This window comes from Fukomys damarensis, unplaced genomic scaffold, assembly GCF_012274545.1.
Source record: "Fukomys damarensis isolate Sample0158 unplaced genomic scaffold, DMR_v1.0_HiC HiC_scaffold_16, whole genome shotgun sequence".
NCBI lineage: Eukaryota > Metazoa > Chordata > Mammalia > Rodentia > Bathyergidae > Fukomys > Fukomys damarensis.
The window spans coordinates 25,579,037-25,604,497 of record NW_022900928.1 but is presented as its reverse complement, the minus strand read 5'-3'; the positions used below and the strand labels follow the sequence as shown (position 1 = coordinate 25,604,497).

Here is a 25,461-nt window from a genome sequence, read left to right as displayed (position 1 = left end):
GGGAAAAAAAAAAAAAAAAAAAAAAAGATCCTGTGGTGAACTGGGAAGATGGGAAGACAAGAGTGAGTTTTGAGCATGAGACTGACACCATGAACTTAACTTTCAGTATTCTTTGCGGATTCCTATACTAGGTAGAATCAGGTAACAGCTCTGCTATGTGACTTTAGGAAATAATTTGTGTTTGGCCCAGAATTAAGCTTAGTATAAGCAAAGTGGGCATGGTAGCATGTTTCTGTAGCCCCAGCTTCTTGGGAGGCTGAGGCAGGAAGATCACTTGAGCCTAGTAATTCAAGGCCAGCCTGGGCAACAGGCTGTCTCAAAAAGAAAAAAGCAGGGTATTGTGTGCATGCTTGCAGCCCCAGCCCTCAGGAGGCTGAGTCCAGAAGATTATGAGTTTGAGGCTAGCCTGGACTACATAGCATAACCTTGTCTCAACAAAGTAATTCAAGAGAAAATATCCAAGGCTGGTCATGGTGGCAAATACATGTAATCCCAGCACTTGGGAGGCTGAGGCAGAAGGATTGCTACAAATTCAAGGCCAGCCTGGCCTATGTAGTGAGTTCAAGCCCACATTACAGAGTGAGACTTTGTCTCAAAAAACAAAAGAAAATATCCTTTATCCATCTCACAGAGCTGTTATAGGGACCAGATACGTTGAATAAGGGATGGTCAGAAGGCTAGGCTTGGCTGTAGGACAGAGTAAATCCCATTCCCCATCTGCACAATGAGGTAGTGGGACCAAAGTGTCTAAGGGTCCCTCAAGCTAGGATGTTCCAAATTCTACTTCTACCTGCTTTGAGCAGCTGTGTACTCTCCCCTTTCCCAGTAGATTTTGTTGTGTGGCATTAACACAGTTCTACTGGCCCCCAGGGTACCAGGCAGAGGGAGAGCAGCTGGTCCCTGCAAAGGGAGGGCCCAGGGTGGGGTTTTGAATGGATAAGAAAGGATGCTAAGTGCAGTCAGGGAGGCAGACCAGCAGGAGTTCAGGCTTTCAGTGCCTGCCTGCATACGAGGGTGCAGCCATGGACCCCCTCACGGTAAGAGGCCCTCTATTCCCCTGCCTTCCCCTATCCTAACCCCATTTCTGACTATGAACAAAATAATCTGTTGGTTAAGGGGGTGGCAGGAAGACCCTAGCTGCTGACAGGTGATAGACATCACCATATCTATGGAAGATCCCCTGGAGTCCTAAGCCTGGGCCCAGAAGGAAAGCGCAGCGAGGATGGGAGTGGGCCTCTTAGAAGGAAGGGACAGCAGTACTGAGGGGAGGAAATGCCCTGCAAAGCAGGCAAGGCCAAAGCAATGATGGCTTGGTGGAGGAAGGGCATGTTAGCATCCTACTAGTGGTCCTGTTCAGAGGTTGGAGGTGAGGAAAGCCCAGTCAGAGACCCTCTTGGGTAGACTTGTCTGGACCTGCCCTTCAGAGAGGCTCTGGGGCCTTCAGAGAGATGAGCAGCTTGAAGATGAAGTCAACAAGATGGGAGTTGGGTCCTGGCCAGACCCTGTGTGCCTGTGTGGGTTAGACCTCGTTGAACTGCCCTTGCTCGTATCCCCCATGTAGCCCCATGGTGTGTGTGGGTGCGTGTGAGTGTGGAAAAGCCTTCCCCTCACTGACAGACCAGTTTCGTACTTCCTGACGCAAGAATCTACACAATAAAATGATGAATGTTTTTTGCTAGTGTGTGTTTGGGAACAAGGAAGACTAATGGTGGCTGAGCAGAGAGGGTTAAGAGCATAAGAGGGTTAAACTAATGGAGCTCATGGTCCTATTCACTCCACTCCAACATCCAGCCACAGCCTAGCTGGACCGAGATTGTGAACAAAAAGCTCAAATTCCCACCTCCACTCCTGAGCGCCATCCAGGAGGGGCGTCTGGGTCTTGTGCAGCAGCTGCTGGAGGTAGGAGTGGAGACCACCTGCAGTGGGCCGGGCGGGCCCCTGCGGAACGTAGAAGAAGCTGAGGACCGCTCCTGGAGAGAAGCGCTCAACCTGGCCATCCGCCTGGGCCATGAGGCCATCACTGACATGCTGTTGGCCAACGTGAAGTTTGATTTCCGGCAGATCCACGAAGCCCTGCTAGTGGCAGTGGACACAAACCAGCCGGCAGTGGTGCGTCGCCTGCTGGCCCGGCTGGACCGGGAGAAGGGTCGCAAAGTCGACACTAGGTCTTTCTCGCTGGCTTTCTTTGACTCATCCATCGATGGCTCCCGCTTTGCGCCTGGTGTCACTCCACTCACCTTGGCCTGCCAGAAGGACCTGTACGAAATCGCACAGTTGCTCATGAACCAGGGCCACACCATTGCTTGGCCCCACCCAATTTCCTGCGCCTGCCTCGAGTGCAGCAACGCCCGCCGCTATGACTTGCTGAAGTTCTCCCTGTCCCGCATCAACACCTATCGCGGCATCGCCAGCAGGGCCCACCTCTCCCTGGCCAGTGAGGATGCCATGCTGGCCGCCTTCCAGCTCAGCCGTGAGCTCAGGCGCCTGGCCCGAAAGGAACCTGAGTTTAAGGTTGGTTTCTCGCGGTTCCCTGCATGCGGGTCCTGTTGTATCTGTCCCACAGGAGCAAGGCCCGGCCTGTGGTGGGTGTTCTGGGAAGTGGGAAGCAACAGGAAGAGGATGAGGCCTACTGTGTTTTCTGGAAATCTATTTTGACAAGGTCAGTCTCACCTTAAGGGAGATTTCATGGTAATAGCAGAAATCAGTCACTAGGGATACGTAGACTTTAGAGACAGGCACAGCCCCGTCCTAGGTATGCCCTGGGTCTATCTGAGGGAGAAGAAGGAACATAGACAATGGATAGAAAAGCTGCTGGACAGACTTAGATGTGACATTCAATGGGTCATCTCTTTGGAATACGGCTGTGTATCTCACCTGGAGCATTGTGCTCCGGGGCTCTCAAGCTTGTGGTCATAAGACTCTCAGGACTTGTTTCAGTGCCTCTGTAGAGGATGCTCACAGGGCTTCCAAAACTGGGAAAGTCAGGGAAACCACAGCTGTTGTGCTCAGGAAAGGATCCCTGGAGGAGGTGGTATTAAGCTTAGCTGTGGGGTGGGTGGTTTAGTATAAGTGACAGGGACAGACTTTGGAGTGGCGCTGTAGCCCCTCCAGCTGGAAGGGAGCAAAAGTGTAGGTGGTGGTGAGTGTAGAGGACACACTGGGCAGGATTTAGAACGCAGGGCATGGGCCTGGAGGCTGCGACTGGTCAGGGGCCTAGAATTCCACCAATCCTGCTGGCCCATTCTTAGCTCCTGGCATTCCCTGTGTTCCAAGCCAGATGTGATCTCCATCCTCAAGATTGCCATGCAGTGAGGAAACATACAAGGATATTAAAACAAAAGCCCAGGGCAAGATGTGTGTGTATGTGCAGTGCTGGCTGCGGAAGGAGCACGCTGCCTCCACCCAGAGTTGTAGGATGGGCGAATGAAAAGCTCCCCCTGCACATCTAGCAGGAAAGGCCAGGCCTTTCCAAAGGACCACCCTCCATTCTCACAGCAACTGCAGGGGGCGCACAGCTCATAGGGAAACTGAGGCTTAGGAAAGGGAACTACCTGACCCAGCATGACCACACCCAAGGAACAGTTCCAGGAAGTAACCCGACGTCCTGAAAGCCTGGCCTATACCCTGTCTGAGGAAAGGGCCCTGTGGAAAACTGAGGGTCACATGAATAACCTACCTCATTCATTTCTGCATGTCCTAAAACTGTTAGCACAATTCTCCTATAATCCTGAAAAATATTAAGTGAACACATGAAAGCTGTCAGGATTAGGAGTTAAAGGGGGTCAGGAAATAAGAATTATGAAAGGGAAGTATAGTACAAGGAACAGGCAAAGGTGACAGAGGATTAGATCGAAGTGACTTAGTGGTGAGGTAGAGATACCACCAGATAAGCAAAAGATAACACAAGAGGGACCTCATTATAGCAAGAAGGACTGATGAGGTGGCAGAAAAGAAAGAAATCAGTCACCCATTGACACCAAGTATATAAAGTGCTGGCCCGAAAACTCAGGGCAGGGTGAGCTAATGGTGCTGGGTCCACAGGGTGGCTGACAGACCTGCTTCCCCACAGCCTGAGTACATTGCTCTGGAGTCACTGTGCCAGGACTATGGCTTTGAGCTGCTGGGCATGTGCCGGAACCAGAGCGAAGTCACTGCCGTGCTCAACGACTTGGCTGAGGACAGCGAGGTGGAGTCCGAGGCTGAGGGCCTGGGCCAAGCCTTCGAGGAGGGAATCCCCAACCTGGCAAGGCTGCGGCTGGCGGTCAACTACAACCAGAAGCGGGTCAGCTGGGCCCTGCCCACCTCCCCTCCCTCCTGGACCCCTTGCCCTGCCACCTCAAACATCCCCTACTCCATCCCCACTCTATTCCCCTTCCTGTCCTCAGGACCTCGATTTTGAGCACTCTTTTGTCTGGGCCCTGGAAGGCAAGAAGAGAAGGTTCTCTAACCCTCCCTTCTTACTTCACTCCAAGCCCCGCTGCTGGCCCTATCCCTTGGAGGACCCAGGATGCACCAGGTGTCCACCTTCATTCACACTGGGACAGTCTACCTTCCAGCTTTGCCTCTCACTGCTGAGTGACTTCGGTCCAACCTCGTTCTGTCGTTAGACTTCAGCGCCTCACTGTACAGCAAGATTAGAGTAGATCTCTCAGGGACTTAACACCAAGAGATTCTTTTTTCCCTGCCTTATTAGATATCCTTCCCTCAAGCTAAAACATGCTCCATTTGCAGTTTCTCCTGCCCCTTACTCCTTTCTCTCATCGACCCTCAGGTAGCCTAGCCAACTGGATGCAACCAAAACTTTTCCTTTATAGTGGCTTTCCTGGTTCTGCCCCTCCTCAAAACAGCAAACCTGCTTTCCTTGCTCCTTCCTTCCTTCCTCAAAGCATTCATCCAGGTGTGGTGGCGCACACCTGTGATCCTAGGACTGGGGAGGCTGAGACAGAAGGATCATAGGTTCAAGGCCAGCCTGGGCTATATAGCAAGATCCTGCCTCAAAACAAACAAACAAACAAAAAAAACCAAAACAACAACAACAACAAAGCAAACAAACAAAAAAACCAGAGACCGAGGGGGTGATGAGAGGGCAGGGGTATGGGGAAAAAATGAGAACCAAGACCTGTCATGTAAAGGTACAAGATTCCAGTGATGAATGTAACTGTACTGTATACTTAAAAAGTACTGATAAACTCAATAAGATTAAAAAACAAACAAACAAACAGAGACCATTTAGACTATTGTCCCAAATCTCTAAGAAGGCAGGGAACTCTTGGAATTCTACCTGCCAGGCCTTACTTAGATTCAGGAATGCAGATCCAGAGAGCAGGAAAATCATCATAATTTGGCTTCCTCCTTCACAGACAAGCTCAGAGAGGGCAGGATCTACCGAGGGTCACATGGCAAGTGTGTCCCTTCTCTTCTGGGCTGTGGCAGGAAGTAAGGGCTCTGGACCGAACTGGCCCCTGGTCCTCTCTGCCTGGAGGGCGCTCCCTCTCATGCTCCATCTCTGCTTAGTTTGTAGCACACCCCATCTGCCAGCAAGTCCTGTCCTCCATCTGGTGCGGGAACCTGGCCGGCTGGCGTGGAAGCACCACCATCTGGAAGCTCTTCATTGCCTTTCTCATCTTCCTCACCATGCCCTTCCTCTGCATTGGCTACTGGTTGGCACCAAAGTCCCGGGTACTGAGGAAAAGATTAAGCAGAACTCATTTTGTGAGCACTTGGTTTACACCAGATTAGGCATAACCCAAATCTGGGTGCCTAGCGAATGTTCCCATGTGGTAACTTGAGGTAGGTCTGGAAGGTAGGCGTTACACTAGTGCCCCAGAGAGGAGGACCCTTCGGTACAGGCAATGGAACTGCTTTCTTTGTCCAGAGTACATGGCAAATAGTGGTCACAATTTAAGCTAAGTTCTCTCTGCCTCTGAAGCTTGAATCCCTTGTACAGTTCTCCATTCTCTTTTAGAGAGCCCTACTCCAACCAAGCATTTCCTTGAGACTCCACTGTGAGCAAGGCATTATGCTTGGCCCTGGGATATAACAAAGAATGAAGCCTGTTTCTGATAACCAGGTTAGGAGCAGGGAAGAGTGTTGAGGAATGGCCTGGGAGAGGGCCCAGGGGAGGGAGAGTGCACAAGATTAGAGAAAATAAGGCACGGTAAGTAGTGCCATGGGCGGGGCCTGGAGTTTGCAAGCCATGTTAGAATGGCAGTCGTTGTGGGTTGAGGCAGCAAGTGTCCCCACTGGTTCTGTGCTTTGGAAAGCTCCCTTGGCTGCTGGTGGGAAAGATGGATGGAGGGGAGAGGGCCAGACTTAGGGCACTGTCAGAGTGTCTGCATGTGACAGAAAGTTCCTGGCTTGTTGACCATATTATTTTATATGGTAGAAAAAGCAAATTTAAGATAGAGGTGAAGGCAGTCGACCTTTTAGTTTGCTTGAGTTTGGTCCCTGCGGGGCCCCAAGGGAAAGTTACTTTACCTCTGTGACTTGTCAGTTCCTGAAAAGATGGGACTAATACTTTGTGTGATTGTAAAGGAAATAACAAATAGGGAAGTATGGGGCCTAGCTGGTCGTAGTGGTGCATACCTGTAATCCTAGTACTCTGGGAGGTTGAGTTGGAAAGATTGCAAGTTCAAGTCAAGCCTGGGCAACTTAGTGACTTAATGAGACTCTGTCTCAAAAAAAAAAAAAATTTTTTTTTAGAGAGGGGCTGGGGATGTAACTCAGAGCAAAGGGCCTGAGTTCAATCCCTAGTACCAAGCAACAACAAAATCTTAAGATCCTTATACGTTCTTAACAAATGTCTGAATGCATGAGTGGATGAATCTGAGAAAATCAGAACCGCATGTGGGATGAGCAGTCCAGCAGGGCTTCCAGGAGGGGAGACAACAGGACTTTGAGAGCCATGTTCTCCCACTTTTCCCAAAGCTGGGCCGCCTGCTCAAGATCCCAGTGCTGAAGTTCCTGCTTCATTCGGCCTCCTATCTGTGGTTCCTCATCTTCCTGCTGGGAGAGTCCCTAGCCATGGAGATGCAGCTGAGCACCTTCAGCGGCCGCAGCCAGAGTGTCTGGGAGACTTCGCTACACATGATTTGGGTCACAGGTACACGTGTGGGGCTCTTGATTTGTAGCATTTCTCTTGGGGCCCCCTCACTGTTCTTCATGGTAAGCTCCCCAGTACAGGGGGACCTTGCTTCCTTAGGTCTCCTTCACTCGCCCTTAATCAGGGAACCTAGCCCTGTGGCAGACTCTGATCAAGGACCCCATTTTGCCCTTTCCCTGGCACCAGTCAAGGCCCACTCTGGAGGTTCCTGTCCTCTCACAATGAGATACCTGTCCACGAGTCAGGTGGTACTTGTCTTGCTTTAAATGCAGCCCCCAAATACAGGACCAGACAAACTATCCCAGAGGTTTAGAACAGAAAGGCTCAAGGCCGAGTAAAATGCTCAAATCATATAATTTATTGCATCCATACATTGTATAGTCACGATGGTGTCATTGTGAGGAAACTGCACAGTGGTCCCTTGGCGACCACTTGATCTACAGGAGCAACAGTTCCAAGTGTGGCTGGGCACAGATGTAGCTTTTGCCCACAATCCTGATGAGCAGCTATGACTCTTATCTGCATTCTCTGGGCAGAGAACATGTGGAGCCAGCATGGGGGTCACCAGTGCTGATTTAAGATCTCACAGATACCGAGGGTCTCCCGTGCCCGTGTATGCTCAGTGCATCACGGGTATCGGGTGTCTGTCTGTGTATGTTCACACACGTACACTCTACTCTCTTATCCTGTCACCGAGGTGACTAACTCATTTATGCCTCACACACGTTTTGTCCATTCCATCGGTTTTCTCTACTATATTAGAACCAAGTTTTCCCAAACAATGCAGCAAATGTAGTTTACAAGAATCCCAGAGCTCTGGTTTGTGAGCTCAGGCTAGACTTGTGCCCGCCCCCCAGCCATCCTCCCTACTTAGCTCCAGCTTAGCAGACTCCCGAGTCACCTCACCAGTATGCTGAGTCCATTACTCCTCCCAGTACCAAGCTAGTCCGTGATGGCCCGAAGGAAATTTGACCAAGAACCTTTGGGCAAAGAAATCAGAGTAGTGCAAGAGGGAAAGCTTCTCATCCTCTTATTTGCTAAACATTTGTTGACCTGCTCTGAAATCTAGATATGAAGTCAACACAGTTCTGTGGGGGAAGAAAAGTCTTATAGAGCAAAACTCATTTGGGCTGGGGATTTAGCTCAGTGGTTGTGCCACCTGCCTCACAAGCACAAGGACCCAAGTTCGATCCCCGGAACCAAAAAAAAAACCTCATTTATTCAGGCAATAAATGTTTGCTGAGGCCCTACCATGAGTGAAGCCATGAAGGTTCGTGGATAAGTTAAATATGGTTCCATCCAGTCAACACATATTTACTCAGCACCTACCCTGCACACAAGGCAGTCTCCTGACACAGAGCACTGATTATGGCTCCTGACCAAATCATATGTGGTATGCTGAAATGTACAATAAGTGTTTGAATTTTTAAATTTTATTACAGCAGAAGATACATTGCCATTAGTCCCCCTCAAAATAATTCCCCTGGCTTTGAACACACTTATACATCATTCTTGCAACTTTCTGAAGTAGTTCAAGCTCTCCTGGTTGGTTTGCTTTTCTTTTTGTTTGGTTGGTTTTGGTTTTTGAGACAGAGTCTCAGGATCTCACTGTATAGCTCAGGCTGGCCTTGAACTTACTATGTAGCTGAGACTGGCCTGGAACTCGCAGTGAATGTCCTGCTTCAGCCTCCTGAGGGCTGGGATTCTGGAAGTCCTCTTTCACTAACATCTTTACAAGGTGTAATTAAAAAAAATACAGTGAATGCTGCTGCTGAGTGACACGCAGTCTTATAAAAATATTATTGTGCCTTCAACCACCTTATTCACCGTATCTGGTACTGTGTGACTTCTGGCTCTTCTCCAAAGTCAAAATGACCGAAAGGTAAATATTTTGAATCTGTTCAGGACACCGAGGCAGCCACAATGCACAGCTAAAGACACTCATGAAAGAGAACTTCAAGAACTGCTTCAGAAAGTGGCAAGGATGATGGGAAAGTGTTTGAAGCAAGGGGTAGTATTTTAAAGAGGATCAATGTGTCTTTTGCTGTAATAATTTAAAAAATGTTAAACACCCACCATATTTTCTGATCATGGCCGTGTACTTCCAGTCTTCAGGTATTTGCTCATTCATTTTTCCTGTAGCATGAACCCCTTCCCACTCAGTCCCTCCACCTGGCTGGTTCCTTCTCCCCCTTCGGCTTCAGCTTAAATGTCACTTCCGTTGAGAGGCTCTCCCTGAGCCCCAACTCGGAGAAGATACATTCTTACAGCCCCTCTCTGCTCCTGCTCCTCAAACTTACCCTGTATCTACTCGCCTGTTTCACTCACTAGATTATTAGCCCCACGAGGATAGAACTGTTCTGTCTTTTCCACCACTGACACATGGTAGGAGCTTAATAAGTATTTAACTTGTTCTGAGCCTTGGGGACAAGGGTATGAATTAGACACAGTCCCTGCCCTTGAGCGGCTCCAAGTTTGGGGGGGAAAGGGGTCTGCCCTTCCCCACTGCAGTGACAGCATCACAGAGCGGTGAACAGAGCTGGGAGAACACAGAGCAGGAATGGCTGACTCGCTCCACCTGCTCAGGATGCTTCTCAGAGGAAGTGGGGTTTGACCTGCGCCACAGGCGTGATTTGGGCTTCCAGAGGATGTGGAAGGTCCTTCCAGACAGAGGGACAGTGAGTGAAAGGAGAGGGAAAGAGCACAAGGTGGCCAGATCACCTTGGTAATGGGTCCCAGCTCTCAGATGTCCCTACCCCCAGGGGGTGCCCCACTGAGACATGGACACAGAACAGGCTGATAATCGGGAGCCCTTTCCATTCGGGTCAACATTCTTTAAACATTCACTTAATATTTACTTGGTGGAGGGCAAGAATAGCTGTAAATTGCCTCCTTCCAACCCAGCCTTGCCCAGGTGTTCCTCACTTCCAGGTGTCAGCTGCTTGTGATCCTTAGTGCAGGCCACACCAGCCGAGAAGCAACCGCATCAACAGAGACCTTACCTTCCCGTATGATCACTTTGCCCCTGGGTAGATTACAAGCTTGCATCTTATTGGCTTCACTCCAGTGATGTTTGAGCTCCCACTCCCACAAGAGAGTCCCCCCTCCCCGTAATCTGCCTCTGACCTAGAAGAAGGGAAGTTCTGTGGACTCTGCCCTGACCCCTGCCTCCCGCTCCAGGCTTCCTGTGGTTTGAGTGTAAGGAGGTGTGGATCGAGGGCCTGAGAAGCTATCTCCTGGACTGGTGGAACTTCCTGGATGTGGTCATCCTGTCCCTGTACCTGGCTGCCTTTGCCCTGCGCCTCCTCATCGCGGGGCTTGCCTTGGTGTCCTGCAGGGATGCCTCTGACAGCGCAGCGTGCCGCTATTTCACCACCGCTGGTGAGTGTCCGCAGGACTCGGCCCTCGGTCCCCTGGTCCCTACTCTTCCTCTGCTCTCGGCCACAGCTTCATCCAACCCTGCACAGAGCGAAGTGAGTGGCGCACGGAGGATCCGCAGTTCTTGGCCGAGGTGCTCTTTGCCATCACCAGCATGCTCAGCTTCACCCGCCTGGCCTACATTCTGCCGGCCCACGAGTCGCTGGGCACTCTGCAGATTTCCATCGGCAGGATGATTGATGACATGATCCGGTACGCACTGTCCCTGCTCAGGGCCCCCTCCTCTCTGATACTCTCCATGTGACCTCTGGCGATTCCTCGTTTCTAGCGCAGACCAGTACCTCACGTGGGGCTGAGCGCTGATCTCGCGTAGCTAGGTGACCTTGCCCGCCTCAGGCGCCTCATGCCCCATCCCTCTTCCTAGAGCCCGGCTCCTCCCAGGGTGGAGGCTGCTCTGACCCGCCCTACCCCCCAGGTTCATGTTCATCCTCATGATCATCCTGACGGCCTTCCTCTGCGGCCTCAACAACATCTACGTGCCCTACCAGGAGACCGAGCAGCTGGGCAAGTAAGCTGGGGCAGAGCAGGGGCCAAGTGGGGAGTCTGCAGTTTAAGCTCCTCCTTCTCCTTCCTTCATTTAATCACTCAGTCCTCCTACTTGCTTATTTTCTCATTGATTCATTCTATCCCTCGTGCGCTCATTGATGCGTTCGTTCATTCACTTGTTTCTTCCCCAAACTTTTAACTTCTTCCTACAAAAACATTGAAAGAAAAGTTCTGCCCACATACCCTTTACAGTTATACCCTTTTCAATCATTACTATTTTGCCACATCTTCTTATCTGTTGTTCTCTTTGTCCTCCCCCCCTAACATTTAAAAGTTGAAGGTCTGGGGATTTAGCTCAACGGTTCCACCTCCTGCCTCGTAGGCACAAGGACCTGAGTTCAATCCTTGGTACAAAAAAAAAAAAAGTTGTAAATATCATAAATATCATGATACTTCAGCCCTACCTATGTAGGATGTGTCCTAAGAGGATAAGCACAAAACCACTGTCACACTCAGAAATGAAGGGGTTGGGGTATGTAGCTCAGTGGCAGAGCACTTGCTTAGCATAACAAGCCTCCAAATTCAATCTCTAAAACATACGTACAAAAATTAATTTAATATTCATATCATAATATTACTTACTGTGCAATCCTTCTTCAAATTTCCTCCATTGCCAAAAAAAAGTCTCACTTTTTTTTTAATCCCATGGCCAGTCTATGATCAGGCATAGCATTTTGTTGTCACATCTCTTTGGTCTCCTTTAATCTAGAATATGCCTTCTACCTTTTCTGGGTCCTGCATGACAAAGGAACTTTTTTTGAAGAGTGTGGACCAAGTTGCATTCCACAGCTGGAACTTATTTCCTCACGATTAGATTGAAGCCAAGGAGTTCCGGCAAGAGCACCACTAGTTAGTGATGTGTACTTTCCACTGCACCACACTGGGAGGCATTTGAGGTCAGGGCACCGGTGAGGCCCATTGGTCTAGCAAACCTCTCGCTTGCAGGGCTGCCATAGAAGCCCTGTTGGCAACCAAGAGACTCGTGGAGACACTGGCATGAAACTGCTCCCTGGCAGCAATTCTTACCTGTTCTGGTTTCTACAATGGCAGTTTGCAGATGGTGATTTTCTGCTTCCATCATTTCTTCTACGTTTATTAACTGGCATACAGAAATGCTATTTCAAGAAGGAAAGGCGGGGAGGGGAAGCAGCCAGGAAAGAAAGAAAACAAAAAGCAATGCTCTTTCCCAGCTGAGCACAGTAGCACATGCCTGTAATCCCAGCACTAATAAAACTGAGGCAGGAGAATCACAAGCTTGGTGCCGGCCTAGACAACATAGTGAGACCCTGTCTAAAAAAAGATAAAGTTAATGATCCATTAAAGTTGTTATTTTTTTTTTTTTTTGGTACTGAATTTTTCCTAAATAAGGCCAATAATTAAACTCTTGCATTTGTTTGTTTGTTGTTGTAGTTTTTTGTTTTTTGAGACAGGGTCTCACTATGTAGTTGAGACTGACCTGGAACTCACTGTGTAGCCCAGGCTGGTCTCAAACTCACAGTAATCCTCCTGCCTCAGCCTCCCGAGTGCTGGGATTATGGGCATGTGCCACCACGCCCGGCATTGCATTTGTTTCTTTTTTCACGGGTTGGTCATTCATTCACACACTGTTTAAATCGACTGACTTTCTCAGTCATGCAGTTGTCATGGGTTTGTTGTTGAGTTCATGGTCTCACTAGACACCTTCTTTGTGGTAGGCTCTGAGAGGTTTGCCAGACCCATTCTCATAAAGAGCGCCACGTGAACAAATAATTCAGTTTGACAAAATAAGAGCTAGGAAAAGGAGGGCATATGCTGGGGGTGCCCAGAGGGAAGCCCCTTCATCGGTCTCAGATGGTGAGGAAGAGCTTTACGGAGAAGGGAAAATCCGGATCCACCTGGAAGGGTTATGGACTTCAGAGAAGGTACAGGGAACTCTGGTGACTTTCCATCAGCGGCCCAGTCATAAATTCTTCATGAATACAGTTATGTAATGATTTAATGATGATGCTAAAGGATTCTCACTTGAGCCTGCAGATAAAGGTCAAGACTTTCTCGTGGTTTCAGTGCATATGGAAACTTTATTCAGTCTTCTCACAAATAATACTTGAACTGTTGGCCCGACTTCACGTCAGTACTATAAAGGAACTGAGCTTTCACAGTTTAAACTGTGAATAGTAGTGCCAGGCACAGTAACTACTCATTCCAGCCTGTCTGTGGGTGCAAGCGGTACCACTCTACTGGGGGCCACCCTGGGCTGTTCAGTCATGAGTGTTACCAAAAGTATTTTTGCAGAACATCTTAGGCAGTTTGCATAATAGACACGTGGTTGAGGGTAACTAGGAGCATCTGGAGGTTGACAAGCACAGGTATAACAGATTGGGTCAGTTTAGCGTCTAGAAAGAACACTGTTGGCGCAATGTGGAGAGCAAAGTAACAAGAGACAGGCTCATCAGAGCCCCATTGTCAGGTCCCAGTAATGTGTGCCTGAACTAGTGCTGAGATGGAGGAAACAAGGCAGAGTCACAAATAAATCCAACAAGAGGGAAAACGATAAACACATTCTGCTGGAGGGAAGGAAGATGGTTCAGCAAGGGCTTCCTCCCTGGTAGAGGTGGCATGGGAGTTGCTATCAGTCTGCTCCATACCACCATCCTCTCCCACCTAGACTGTGGCACTTCTCATCAGGCCTTCACGCACGCATCTCTTTCTCTTGCAGTCTACCCACAGCCACCAAAACAATCCTTTCAAATGTAAATCAAATGTAAATCTGCTTAGCACTCATCATAGCTTCCTGCTGTCCACAGACCCTAGAGCTTTGTTTTTGCTCTTCAAGATCCCCACTTACCTCACACAAGCCGGTCTCTTCTGGCCATCCCACCCACACCCTAGGACATAAGGTCCTTGGGGACAGGGACTCTACTTGTCTCATTCACTCACATGTCCTTAGCACCGATGGCATTATGTACTCAGGAAACGTTGGTTGACCAAAAGAATGAAGGTTGGAGCTCAAGTGTCTGTGTGGGTCAGAGTGGCCCCAAGGGCTCCATGGACACATGACACCTTTGGCTGGGTCCTTGAGGGTGAGGAGTGTGGCCGGGTGGAGCACAGGCTCCTCCCCCACTCCCATTTCCTATCCTTTCCTTGGCCAGTTTCAATGAGACTTTCCAGTTTCTGTTCTGGACCATGTTTGGCATGGAAGAGCACAAAGTGGTGGACATGCCTCAGTTTCTGGTGCCTGAATTCGTGGGCCGGGCCCTCTATGGCATTTTTACCATCGTCATGGTCATTGTGCTGCTCAACATGCTCATTGCCATGATCACCAACTCCTTCCAGAAGATTGAGGTGCGTGAACTGAGGCCAGATTAGGGCCTGGAAGAAGAGCGAGAAAGGAACAGGGAGGAATAGGGGGCAAAGAGCTGAGGCACCTGGTTTCCTGCTCTGCCCCCACTGTTGTTGTCTTGGGGCTTGATGGGAACACGAGGAGGCAGAGAGAAGGCGATGGGCTAGGGTATGCAGGCTGGAGAATAGGCTTGGCAGGCTTTGGAAGTTAGAGGAAGAAAGATAATGGGGAAAGAGGACAGGAGGAGACAAGCGGGGGGTGGGGTGGGCGGGAGATGAGGTTGGAGGTAAGGATGAGGAAAAGAGTGGTGGGCACACTGGGGGGAGAGAGACAGACTGCGTGAGCAAGGGGCCCGGGCGTCAAAGTAGACCTTGCACAGCCTCCTCCCTCCCGGCCCCCAGGATGATGCTGACGTGGAGTGGAAGTTTGCTCGCTCCAAACTCTACCTGTCCTACTTCCGAGAGGGCCTGACACTGCCTGTGCCCTTCAACATCCTGCCCACCCCCAAAGCCTTCTTCTACCTTCTCAGGTAATGACCTCAAGGCTCTCACCCCCAGACCCCAAGCACCCAGCTCCTGCCCCCATTTCCTCAGCGCTGTCCCCAACTAACATTCCCACTATTGAAATCTCTCAGGACAATTTTCCGGTTCATCTGCTGTTGCTGCTCCTGCTGCAAAACCGAGAAACCAGACTACCCGCCAATCCCCACCTTTGTAAGTACCTCACCTGCATGTTGTTGGCCCCCTCGCACCAGGCTTCAACTGCATTCCTCACACTACCCGCTTACATGCACACCCCTGCCGTGTCTGTCTTTCCAGGTATGTTTCCTGGAAAGCCTGTCCCCAGTTCCCACTCTCATGTGCCTTTTTTCCCTCTTCCTGGCTCTGGCCATTCCTAAATTTCTAACCGTGTCATGCAGCCTTAACAGAGGTCTATGCCCTGCTACTTTCAGTGCACAGATGCCCTCTAAGCTTCAGATGAGCTGTGCCAAAGATGTGATGGAATGTTTTTCAAAAAATTAAAAAGCCAAGGTTAAATGCCCCACCAGTTAGGGAATTAAAAGTCTAACAGAGGCTTGAGAGAGGAGGGTGTGCATCTACTCTGCTCATTTACCTCTCATTATCTGTATCCTAACCCCTCTGTCTGGGCATGACAGCCGCTTCTTAATTCAGATCAAGAAACTTCCAGGACTTCCAGGTGTATATAGGGTTCTCCTCCTCTCCTCACCTCACAGCCTTACTTCCAACCCCAGGCTCTCTCAGTTAGGTCTTCCCTAACTTATGGTCCCTGTTGTTCTACTTCCCAGGACTCCGCTGTGAGATGGAGGTAGACCAGGGTCTAGGTGCATGGCCTACAGGGACAAAAAAGTCTGCACAGACTTTTCCTTGGTCTTTCATTCCCAGAGCTGGACACAGATTAGAGGAAGACTAGGGATGGAGAATCTCCCTCACCCTGCTATCTTCCCTTTCCAGGCCAACCCAGGGGCAGGGGCAGGGGCACGGGCTGGGCCCGGGGAGGCAGAGCGTGGATCCTACCGCCTTCGCGTCATCAAGGCTCTGGTGCAGCGCTATATAGAGACTGCCAGGCGTGAGTTCGAGGAGACCCGGAGGAAAGGTTAGTTGTTCACCTCTAATCCTGTTGCTTGGTCAAGTGGGATAAATTCCCCACACCCAGACCATACCCCTCCTTTGGCCTGCACTTATTGGTGGCCCCATGGGATCCTGTCCTTGGAAGACATAACCTGAACTGTGTGGTCCCTCTGGCCCATTTGGGCACGTATTTATTCACTTCATTTAACCACTTATTTTCCTGCCCTGGTTCCTGTATTCATTATTCTCTCATTCACTCGTGCATGTTTTACTCATTCACCCGGCACTCACTGCGGTGTCCTCCCTTGTTCCAGGCTGTGTTTGGAGGGAGGGGACACTGTGTACACATAAGCGAGGCTTGCAGGATAGGGAGAAATGATCAGACCATCACGCCAGGCAGACACAGGCTGGAGTGTGAGCCAAAGGACAGAAGGAGCTATGCTTTTGAGGACTGGAAAGGGAGAAGTTGGAGAGAGGTCATATAGAATGTGGAATGGACCTGACAGATGGGTCGGAGCTGGCCAGGTATAGACTAGGGAGAGGGCTGACAGGGGTGAACGTATAGATCTCTGCTCATTAGAAACTCCATAGGACTCCCTACCCCTTTTTTGGCCTACAAAACTTTATATCACCTAAGTCACCACTTTCCCACCACTATTCAGATTCATCTGCCCCAGATTCTACTGTCCACCTGACCCTCATTCTTCTCTGTCCTCCCTGGAAACCCCCAGACAGTGTCCCTGGGGTTCTGTTGAGAGAAGTACTGAGCAGGCTCATTTTCTGAAAGACTTCCCCTCAATGCTCTGTCTCCCCAGACTTGGGCAACAGACTGACAGAACTGACCAAGACCGTATCGAGGCTGCAAAGTGAGGTGGCCAGTGTACGGCGGACCGTGGAGGCAGGAGGGACACCCCGGCCTCCCGATGGCGCCAGCATCCTCAGCCGCTACATCACCCGAGTGCGCAACAGCTTCCAGAACCTGGGCCCCTCCATCTCTGAGACCGCAGAGCTGATCATGCCAGGGATTGTGGAGACCCAAGACTCTTCAGAAACTGGGGTGCAGGGTGTGGGAGAGGCTGGCACTCTGGCTTCTGGAGTGGACGGGCTCTCCTCCCCCACTCATGTGCTGGTGCACAAGGAGCAAGAAGCAGAGGGGACCGGGGACCTGTCCCCAGAGAAGGATTTGGGGACCAAGGGGGAGTCCTAACTTTGTTGCAGAGTTCGGCAGCCTAGTTGAATGGGGTGTCACTTAGGAGCCCATGCTGCTTTCCTTCCTCAATAAAGTACCCCCCCAAAATAAATAAAATAAAGTTCCCCATGTAGATGGCGGTTGGCTCTGGAGTGGGTGAGAATCCTTGTCTCTTGATGCTTTCAAATCCTCCCTACACTCCTTCCCTCAGTGGACCCTGTGTGAGCAGGGCAGAGAGAAATGGCTTGCTCTGGAATTCCAGGGGTCTTGGACTCAGAATTCTACTTTGAGCTTCCTTAGATCTTTAGTGGAAACAGTTCTGAACTAGGAAGCAGTAGGCTCAGGAAGAAAGATGCCTGGCTTCTACATTAACTGTCTGCCCTTGAGCAAGCTGTGCTCTTCCTTGGCCTTGTCATCACGCAGACAGGAACTCATCTGTCCCCTTCACAGTTGTTGTGAGGACCCTCTAGTTGCTAAAGCTTCTGGATTTGCAAGCTACAGCATATGACAAGGGACTATGTCTAGGAGTGATCAGGAAGTTACTCTTTTTTAGTCCCTCATTCCCTGCCTGGCAAGGGCAGATGGTCTGGTGTCAGAGAATAAACCAGTCATCAAATTCTATGTCTCCACACTACAACACGGTTTAATTGAGTGGCCAACACAGTACTTCCCTTGCTTGTCCCAGAAAGTCCCCACCATACAGTGGGACTCCCTCAACCCTGCCACAGCCTCAGGTCTCCCCAAACCTGGACTGGGGAGATGGCTGCTAGGACTAGGTCCGGAACCACGCTTTTACTTCTCGAGGCCATTTGAAGCACGTCTTCTTCACATGAAGCTCACCAGTTCCCAGGATTCCTAAGTGGCAATGTTGGCTTTCAGGGCCCAGCTTCTGAGAGTTGGAACCTCCCAGGGGCCAAGAATGGGGTCTTCCAGGGAAGCACAGGGAAAGCCCCTTGGTAGGGTGACTCTGGCTGCCCTACTGCTGGAGAAAGAAGAAAAAAAAACAGTGAAGGCCTCAGAAAGCCTTATGGGGAGTTGAAGCAGCTGACAGAGGAGGCAGGAAGGTGACCCACCTGGAACAGACACACAGCCCCGCCTCTTCTGCCCTGCAACAGACAGCTCGATGAGCTCGGTGAGTCATGTGCCCAATGTCCTACCAGGTCCTGGAGGGACCATTCCCCCTCTCCCTCTATCTTTCCCTTCACCTAATAACAAACTTCTGACTTCCCTTCCTCTTCCCTTCTCCAGGAAGTCTTTCCGATTGCCTATCCATTCCTGTTGCCACCCATACCCAGTCACTCCTCCATTCATTTCCCTCTAGCCCTTGGGACAGCACATTTGTGTCCTGTCAACCCCATCAAGGCCGGGGCTTCCTGAGATCTAAAGCTGTACTCCTGAATCTTTGCTCTGCACACCAGATTCCTTAACCAGGCTCCTCTGGTCTACGTGAGTGTATAGCAGATGCAGTTTTGAGAACAGATAGGCTCATCTGAGAATATTCGTGGACCTGGAAGGCCGAGTCTCAGAGGACAGTTGCTGCTCACTTCCAGGCTCAAACTTTCACCATTAACCAAGTGGGTCTCCTGAAGACTCTGGGGACTATGTGGGGACATCCTGGTTTATTTCTCCCACCCACCCTGCCAATCCTGCATCCCCCATGCACAGCTCACCACCTAGATAGGCGCAGTTAAAGTGGCTGCAGGTCTGATTATAGCTCCAGAGAGTCACTATGCTCCGGGCTCCATCCTGGAAGAACCCAGTGACCATGAAGACTTCATGGGGGGGAATCAGCACTTCACGTTCCTCGGGGAAGACAGACAAGGCCTGGATAGAGGCCCCAAAGCAAGTCCTTAGAGAGAAGAAGGTGGCATTACCAAACCTGCGCGCTACTGCCTCATCCAGGGAGCTGGAGGCAAACTGGCCAAAGCGGACCAAGTCCCCAAGCCTCTCGGGTTCAAAGTGAAGGCTGCCTACGCCTCGGAAGACCACCGCCCCAGGCTCCCTGCTGCAGCCTCCACTGCCCCGCAGCAGCTGTAGGGCTCGAGTCAGATAGAAATGCAGGGCTTTGAAGGGAAAGTGCCTCATGTAGTGCTCCCGGGAGCCACCGCCCGTGCGCACAGCCTGGTTTAGCTCCCAGTACAAGGTGTTAGATGAGTTGGTATAGACCATAATGGCTATTCCATGCTGGGCTTTGAAGCCAGGGGGCAGAGTGAGCCCTCGACGCTGGTACTCCCAGGCTTCCTGGGCTGCTTCCCAGGACTCCCGCAGCAGGGCATGGTGGGCCATCTCCTCTTTTAGCAGGGCGGCTGCCTTCTCTTCCATGACCTCCGAGCAGCCCACATAGGCATCATCGAAAGTGTCTGGAGCCAGGCCCAGGGGCAGGATAGGAACAGCCTGGGCCTAGGGACGCAAGGAAGAGAGGAGCCACAATAGGAAAGAATGTAAATTCATAGCACTAGATAGGGATCCTGGTGGCAGGCCAGCTCAAAAACACAGAATCTCCTTTCTTTCCTTTTTTCCTTTCTTTCATCCTTTCCTATTCTCTCTCTTTCTGTCTTTTCCTTTTGTTGGGGGCAGTTCTAGGGACTGAACCCAGAACCTCCTTGGAAATGCTAGGAAAGCACTCTACCGCTAAGCTATATCCCCATCCCTTCTTAGTTTTTATTTTGAGACATGGCCTGGCTAAGTTGCCCAAGCCAGCCTTGAACTTGTGATCCTGCTGCCTCAGGCTCTCAAATGGCTGGGGTTACAGGCATGCACAACTGTGTCCAGTTCAGAATCTCATTTCTCTGCCCAAACATCTGGTGTATGCAACTTGGCAAGGGCCTATGGAGAAGAATAAACACAGGCTCTGGAGTTGAACCAACACGGATCCAAACATCACCTAATAGCTGTGAGATCTTGGCAAGCCTCAACTTTTCTGAGCTTCAGGTTTTCCACCTATAAATAAGGATACTTCCAACCTCACAGGGATATTGTGAGGATAGTGTGAAGGTCACTTCTGCACAACCTAAAAGGTGTCATTGTTAGAAATGTTTCTGTACTCAGTGGGTAGGTGGGGCTAGATGACTCCAGGCACTTTCTGGCTCTATGATTCAGTCTGCTGATGATAAACAAACACAGCCAGTGTTCAGTGTCCAACTACTTGACCCCATTATTCCCAACCTCCTCAGACTTTCCCTCTCATCCTTTGGGAAGTCTTTATGAGTGCTCAACCACTACTCCAAATCACTGCCAGCTCTGAGATTACTGAGTTTTCCCCTGCTTCAGATGGAAGCCTTTATCCTACTGGGTGTGGTGGCTCATACCCATAATCCCAGCATTTGGGAGGCTGAGGCAGGAGGATTGCCATGAGTTTGATGCCATCCTGGGCTACATAGTGAGTTGAAGTTCAAGACCAGCCTGAACAATATAGCGAGACCCTGTCTCAAAACAACAACAATCCCCCTCCAAAAAAAGCCTTTATCCCGAGCGTGGAGGGGCAGTGTGCAGACAGCAGCACACAGGTAACCAAAGTGGTTTTGGAAGGACAAAGTTGGAGGCAGTCCTTAGAGAGGGCTGACATGAAGGAGGTAGGATCACAGGAGGAGCTGCGTATGCTCATGGGTTCTGGGACAGGGAGTGGGAACTTGAGGTTCCACAGAGATGGAAGTTCCTGAGAGCAGGGTTCGGTGGAATGGAGGAGCCATCTCAGGCGTCACCCCCCAGTCCACCTCCTCAGGATCTGTGCCCTAACAGGCTCCTTGGTGGCAAGAGATGGTTCTGGGAGTTACCTGCCAGAGGGTGTGGGGGCCGAGGCAGCTGAGGATGATCAGCAGAGCCTCCAGCATCATCCCTGGAGTCTTGCACGGTGAAGTCCAGGTGAAGGTGAGACCTGCAGGGGTCGAGTGCGGACTTCGATGGGCTCCAACCCTCTTCCTCCCACCACTTGAGGGATCCTTGGTCCGGGTCCAAGGGCCCAGGCTGGCGTGGGCGTGGTCGAAGGCGTGGCCCCAGCGGTGGCCGGAGCCTTTGATTTCACTCTTCCTAGCTCAAACCCGAGTCCCGGGTCCCCAGACTCGCAGATGCTCCAGGCCCACAGTCTCAGGCCCCGGGATGCTTCGGTCCACTGTACAGGTGGGGCGGTCGTGGGCCTCCGCCTGGAAAACGGGGTCAGGGACCGAGGACCCACCTGGAGATTGTGCGGGCTGAGCGAGAGGGAGCCCTGGTGCTTGCGGCTGGCAGGGGGCTAGAGTCGGACGGGCAGGCAAGGCGCTCTCCGAGGATTGCCACACAAAGTCCCCGCTGCTAACTATAGCCCCTGGGCGGTAACCCGACACCTGTCGCACAACAACGGACGCGGGGCGTGGGGAGCCGGAGTGGCGGAGTGAGGGGCTGAGCGCCGAAACTGCGCTGCCAAGGACTGTGGTTCCGCTCTAGCACGCTCCGCGGCTCCGCGCCAGGCCAAGTTGGGGGAGGAACTTGTGAGACGCTGACTCAGAGGGGCTTGACCCGGCCCGCCCTCTCGGCCGGGGAGCCGCGCGAGGGTCGCCCTGAGGGGCTGCCGCTTGCCAAGAGTGGCCACTTCGGCGCTCTGATTTGCATACGATTTGCATGTGGCCTACCAGTTGGGTCACGTGCTCCAACATCTGCGCAGCCCCCACTCCCCTCCCTCCTCTCTGTCCTCTGCCCTTTCCCCAGGGTAGAGCTGAATCAGGGGCAGAGTTCTCGTCTGGGGTCTCGGTCCATCCTTGCCCCTTCCCTAGACCTTCTCGCTGAGATCTCAGACTGGTGACCCCATGTTTGTAAACACTAGCTCCCTCACCCAGCTCCTCTGGGCCAGTCTATAAATAACCTGGCTCTGAGTTTTGGACGCCCCATTAGAGGTAACCGGAGAAGGGGCCAGCTGAGTATTCAGTAGGTGGCATCACCCTGATCCTGGAGGACGGGTGTCCTTCCCTCAGAGCAGGGCTCCTGAGTGTCAGGATCTAACAGATGCTGCGTGCTGGGACGGGGATGGGCATCGCAGGTTAGACCTATCCAAAGGAATCCATCCTGGTCTGGCGCATTAATTTATCCCATCCCTGTCCCCACCCGCTCTGATTGTCAGCCAAATAAAGGGTTTCCTTCGCCCACAATCATGCTTTGTTTGTTTGTTTGTTTGTTTGTTTTTTGCCCCCAAACCCTTCCTGAAGACCAAAGAGGAAGCAGAAAAGTGTCCAAGACCAAGTGTGGAGGAGGATGGTGAACAGAGTAGCATCCCCCCAAACAGAGTGCTTCGCAGAAAATAGCTTCAAAACAAGCTCTTTTACCCCCTTCCAATGAGAATGGTCACCCCAAGGCCCTCCTCAATGAGAAAATCAGGAGTCACTTTACAGTTCACTGTTCTTGGGAAAAACAGCACCTTGCCTACACCTGCCTACCCCTCTCCCAGCAGGGACCAGAGTGTTTGCAGTTGCTGGGGCAGCTGCTGTGTGGGGGCAGCTTGGCCTGCTGGGACAGCCCCTGGAGCCTGACTTACTGGGACCATTGCTTTGTCCTCTCTACACCTACTGTCCTTGGGGAATCGCTTCTCCCATCCTAGGACCTGGGGCTTCTACAGGGGCCCAAGAGGTAGAATCAAATATAATCATAAGGCAGGGGCCAGTCAGGCTGGAGCTGAGATACAGAATCCAGGGTCTTTTAGTCCGAATCTGTCCTTGTGTCTCTGGCCAATCTTGAGGTTCACAAGAAAGAAACAAAAGGTAAGGAGATGGCTCAAGGCTAGGGGTGTGGCAGTCACCTCTTTCCTCTCCTGGGCTGCCTGGAGAAAGGACCCCACCCAGGGAGGAGGCAGTTGTGCCAGCTGAGATCCTCCACGCTTCAGCCTACCTTCCCTCAGACAACAGGGCTTTCCTTTTTTGTGGGAGGAACACAGGCCCAGGTCAAACTGGGCAGAGGCTAGTGTTCCTGAGTCTTGAGGAAACATCCAGAAATAGATGGGGGAGTGTCACATTTCTGAGCAGCTGTGTGAGGGAGGTACAAGGGGTGGAGAGGTAACAGTATAAAGGAGAAATCTGTCCTCCCTCTGCCCTGGTGACCATTGCAAGAGACCAACACCAGCTTCCCCACTCTGGAGAAGGCCTAGGTAAGGGGCTTGCCACCCTCTTCCTGGGCGAGGGGCAGAGAAAGAGTTTTTTGAAATGGAATTTGGGGAAATTAATGCAGCTTTAGTCATAAGGAAAAGTTTAATATTTGATGGGGAGATATGGAGATTCTGGGATACCTAGGAAGATTTGGAGACATGGGAAATTTGGGGACTCTTAGGGAGAGATTTGGAGTCACATTCCCAAAAAAGAATGCTCAGCAAGGGCCTGGAAGAGGAGAAAGGACAAGAGAATTGCCCTGAACAGTATGAGGAAGGACAGAGAAAGGGCAGCGACCTTGGCTATGAAAAGGTGTTGCCCAATGACTCTACTCCCTCACTGCCACACCATCCCTCCTCATTCTGGTCCCCCACTTTGCCTCCATGCTCCTGATACTGGCCATGGGGTCAGCAACCCACCTGCCTTGCAGCGGTCTGCCATGTCAGCTGTGTCCAGAACACCTCTCAGACACTCAGCAAACATTTTTTTTTCCAGCATCAGGGATCAAACTCAGGACTTTGGGCTTTCCAGGCAGGCTCAGAGCCACTGAGCTAAATCCCTGGTTTTCAGCAAACATTTTGGGGGGCTCATCACTGCCTGGGCTTGGGCTGAGCCCTGGGGACACAGAATGGGGTCACACCTGGCCCCTGACCTCACGGAATTCATGGGCCAGGAGCGGGTGGGGTGCACATAAGGGCAGAGACAGAGGACAACACAGAGAGATGGGCAAGCTGTGGGGAGTCAGAGGGCTTCCTGAAGGGGCCACCTTCAGCTAAGCAAACCTTGAGAAGTGGGCAGCCAGGAGAAGGTGGCCCAAGAGGCAAAACAGCAGAGCCTCACCTGGAACTTCGTTCTGCACTGGAGAAGCCAAGCAGGCGTCATGGGGCACCAAGCTAAAGGGGTCACAGAAAGCCAAGTGACAGAGGGCCTGGAAGACCAGGATAAGGAGGTTGGACTCTGTTCTGAGGGTATGGAGGGACGTTTTTGTTTTTCTGCTTTCTGTAATTTCCATGATGAATTTTCAGCCTGTTTTCTGAGATGCTTCTTCCCATCAGCTTTAGCATCAGAGTTTTTTAAGCAGCAAAAGAAAATGACCAGAACTGAGCTTTAGGAACTGCTCTCCCTGCTCTGTGGCAGGTGGACTAGCAGGGGTGTGGAAGAGGCAGGGACATCTGTGAGGAGGCAGATGTAAACCTGAGCAGGGCTGGGGTTATGGGGATGGGCAAGGAGAAGAAGCTAGGAGGGGCCTTTGTTGTGCCCAGCATGAACTGGCAACTACAGGAATGTTTCATCAATGACTGAATGAACAGGCACCCAGGTGGCCATCTTGGGTGACGGCACCATAATGGGGATGGTGTGTTACATGAGACCTTTCTGATGGCAAGCAAACAGGAACTGCCCTGTGCTAGATTAAGCCTTGAGGGAATTTTAATTGAAACAAGATCTTGCTATGTAGTCCAGGTTGGTCTTGAACTCACTATATAGCCCAGGCTGGTGGTGACTCTCCTGCCTCAGCTTCCAGAGTGCTGGGATTAAGGCATGTGCCACCACACTTGGCTTTCAAGGAGAATTTATCACAAGGACACCAGCGTATCTCATAGAGCCCAAAGGCTAGAAGCAAAGAGCTTCTACTAGTCCGGAAGCGTTTCTATTAGTCTGGCTCCACCCGAGGTTTGACTTACCCTGCTAGCTGTTCTTTTCTCTTTCCTGTTTCCCTGGAGATCTCATCTCTGCTCTGATTTCTTTTTTTTTTGTTGTTTTTTTCAGCCTTAATTGAGTTTATTGGTACATTTTAGGGATACAGTACAGTTACATTCATTGTTGGGATCTTGTACCTCTACATGACAAGTCTTGATTCTCATTTTTTCCCCTTACCTCTGCCCTCCCTTCACCCCCTCCTCCCCTCCCCATCTACAAACACTTTATTTTCATCTTTTCATTCTCTCACATTTTTTTCTTTTCCCTTTTTACTCTTCCCCTACCCATCCCACCTTCCCTACACCTTTAGCTCCTTTGTTCCCATTTCTAAATGTCAGTAATGTTATTAGAATCTTATGCATTGTTGCAGATTATTTACACCAGGGAAACTATTCGGTATTTACACATGTGTGACTTATTTATTTCACTTAGGAGTATATCTTCAATATGTATCCATTTTCCTATGAATGAATCTA

General features: G+C 50.9%; 3 protein-coding genes across 8 annotated transcripts in view; 2 read left to right on the top strand and 1 right to left on the bottom strand.

Moving 5' to 3' along the window:
* The first annotated feature begins 561 nt into the window (after positions 1 to 561).
* Positions 562 to 17,318, top strand: LOC104847770 (short transient receptor potential channel 2). Of its 3 annotated transcripts, none has more exons than XM_033764192.1 (13): positions 562 to 1,037; positions 1,792 to 2,511; positions 4,070 to 4,282; positions 5,515 to 5,679; positions 6,928 to 7,102; positions 10,283 to 10,483; positions 10,570 to 10,732; positions 10,956 to 11,048; positions 14,215 to 14,407; positions 14,807 to 14,934; positions 15,040 to 15,118; positions 15,878 to 16,019; positions 16,810 to 17,318. In XM_033764192.1, the coding sequence occupies exons 1-13, from the start codon at positions 1,023 to 1,025 to the stop codon at positions 17,199 to 17,201; spliced, it is 2,679 nt and encodes an 892-aa protein (XP_033620083.1). In that variant the 5' UTR covers positions 562 to 1,022; the 3' UTR covers positions 17,202 to 17,318. The 3 variants fall into 3 exon arrangements, with proteins under 3 accessions (XP_033620083.1, XP_033620082.1, XP_033620084.1); XM_033764191.1 differs by having other exon boundaries at positions 5,515 to 5,712; XM_033764193.1 differs by lacking the exons at positions 4,070 to 4,282; positions 5,515 to 5,679.
* Positions 17,319 to 17,836: 518 nt separating this feature from the next.
* Art5 (ADP-ribosyltransferase 5) lies at positions 17,837 to 21,632 on the bottom strand. Of its 3 annotated transcripts, none has more exons than XM_010603182.2 (4): positions 20,957 to 21,632; positions 18,854 to 19,583; positions 18,257 to 18,289; positions 17,837 to 18,165 (listed from the first exon to the last, which is right to left on the bottom strand). In XM_010603182.2, exons 1-4 carry the CDS (start codon positions 21,014 to 21,016, stop codon positions 18,059 to 18,061), a joined length of 930 nt encoding a protein of 309 aa, XP_010601484.1. In that variant the 5' UTR covers positions 21,017 to 21,632; the 3' UTR covers positions 17,837 to 18,058. The 3 variants fall into 3 exon arrangements, with proteins under 3 accessions (XP_010601484.1, XP_010601485.1, XP_010601486.1); XM_010603183.2 differs by having other exon boundaries at positions 17,837 to 18,162; XM_010603184.2 differs by lacking the exon at positions 18,257 to 18,289.
* A 1,619-nt stretch (positions 21,633 to 23,251) lies between these two features.
* The window catches only part of Art1 (ADP-ribosyltransferase 1), a 24,036-nt gene continuing 21,826 nt past the window's right edge, over positions 23,252 to 25,461 (top strand). For both annotated transcript variants that reach the window (XM_033764188.1, XM_010603181.2), the window contains exon 1: positions 23,252 to 23,289. The gene's annotated coding sequence lies outside the window, so the exon portion shown is untranslated. The remainder of the gene's footprint in view (positions 23,290 to 25,461) is intronic.

Excerpts from the sequence above, each read along its gene's own strand:
- LOC104847770 (XM_033764191.1), top strand. Across the intron at positions 2,512-4,069 it reads GAAAGGAACCTGAGTTTAAG|CCTGAGTACATTGCTCTGGA; the intron begins GTTGGTTTCTCG and ends GCTTCCCCACAG. Across the intron at positions 14,408-14,806 it reads ACTCCTTCCAGAAGATTGAG|GATGATGCTGACGTGGAGTG; the intron begins GTGCGTGAACTG and ends CCCGGCCCCCAG.
- Art5 (XM_010603182.2), bottom strand. The coding sequence starts at position 21,016 with ATGATGCTGGAGGCTCTGCTGATCATCCTCAGCTGCCTCGGCCCCCAC. Across the intron at positions 19,584-20,956 it reads GCCCCCACACCCTCTGGCAG|GCCCAGGCTGTTCCTATCCT; the intron begins GTAACTCCCAGA and ends TTGCGTCCCTAG. Across the intron at positions 18,166-18,256 it reads GGGCTGTGTGTCTGTTCCAG|CAGTAGGGCAGCCAGAGTCA; the intron begins GTGGGTCACCTT and ends TTCTTTCTCCAG.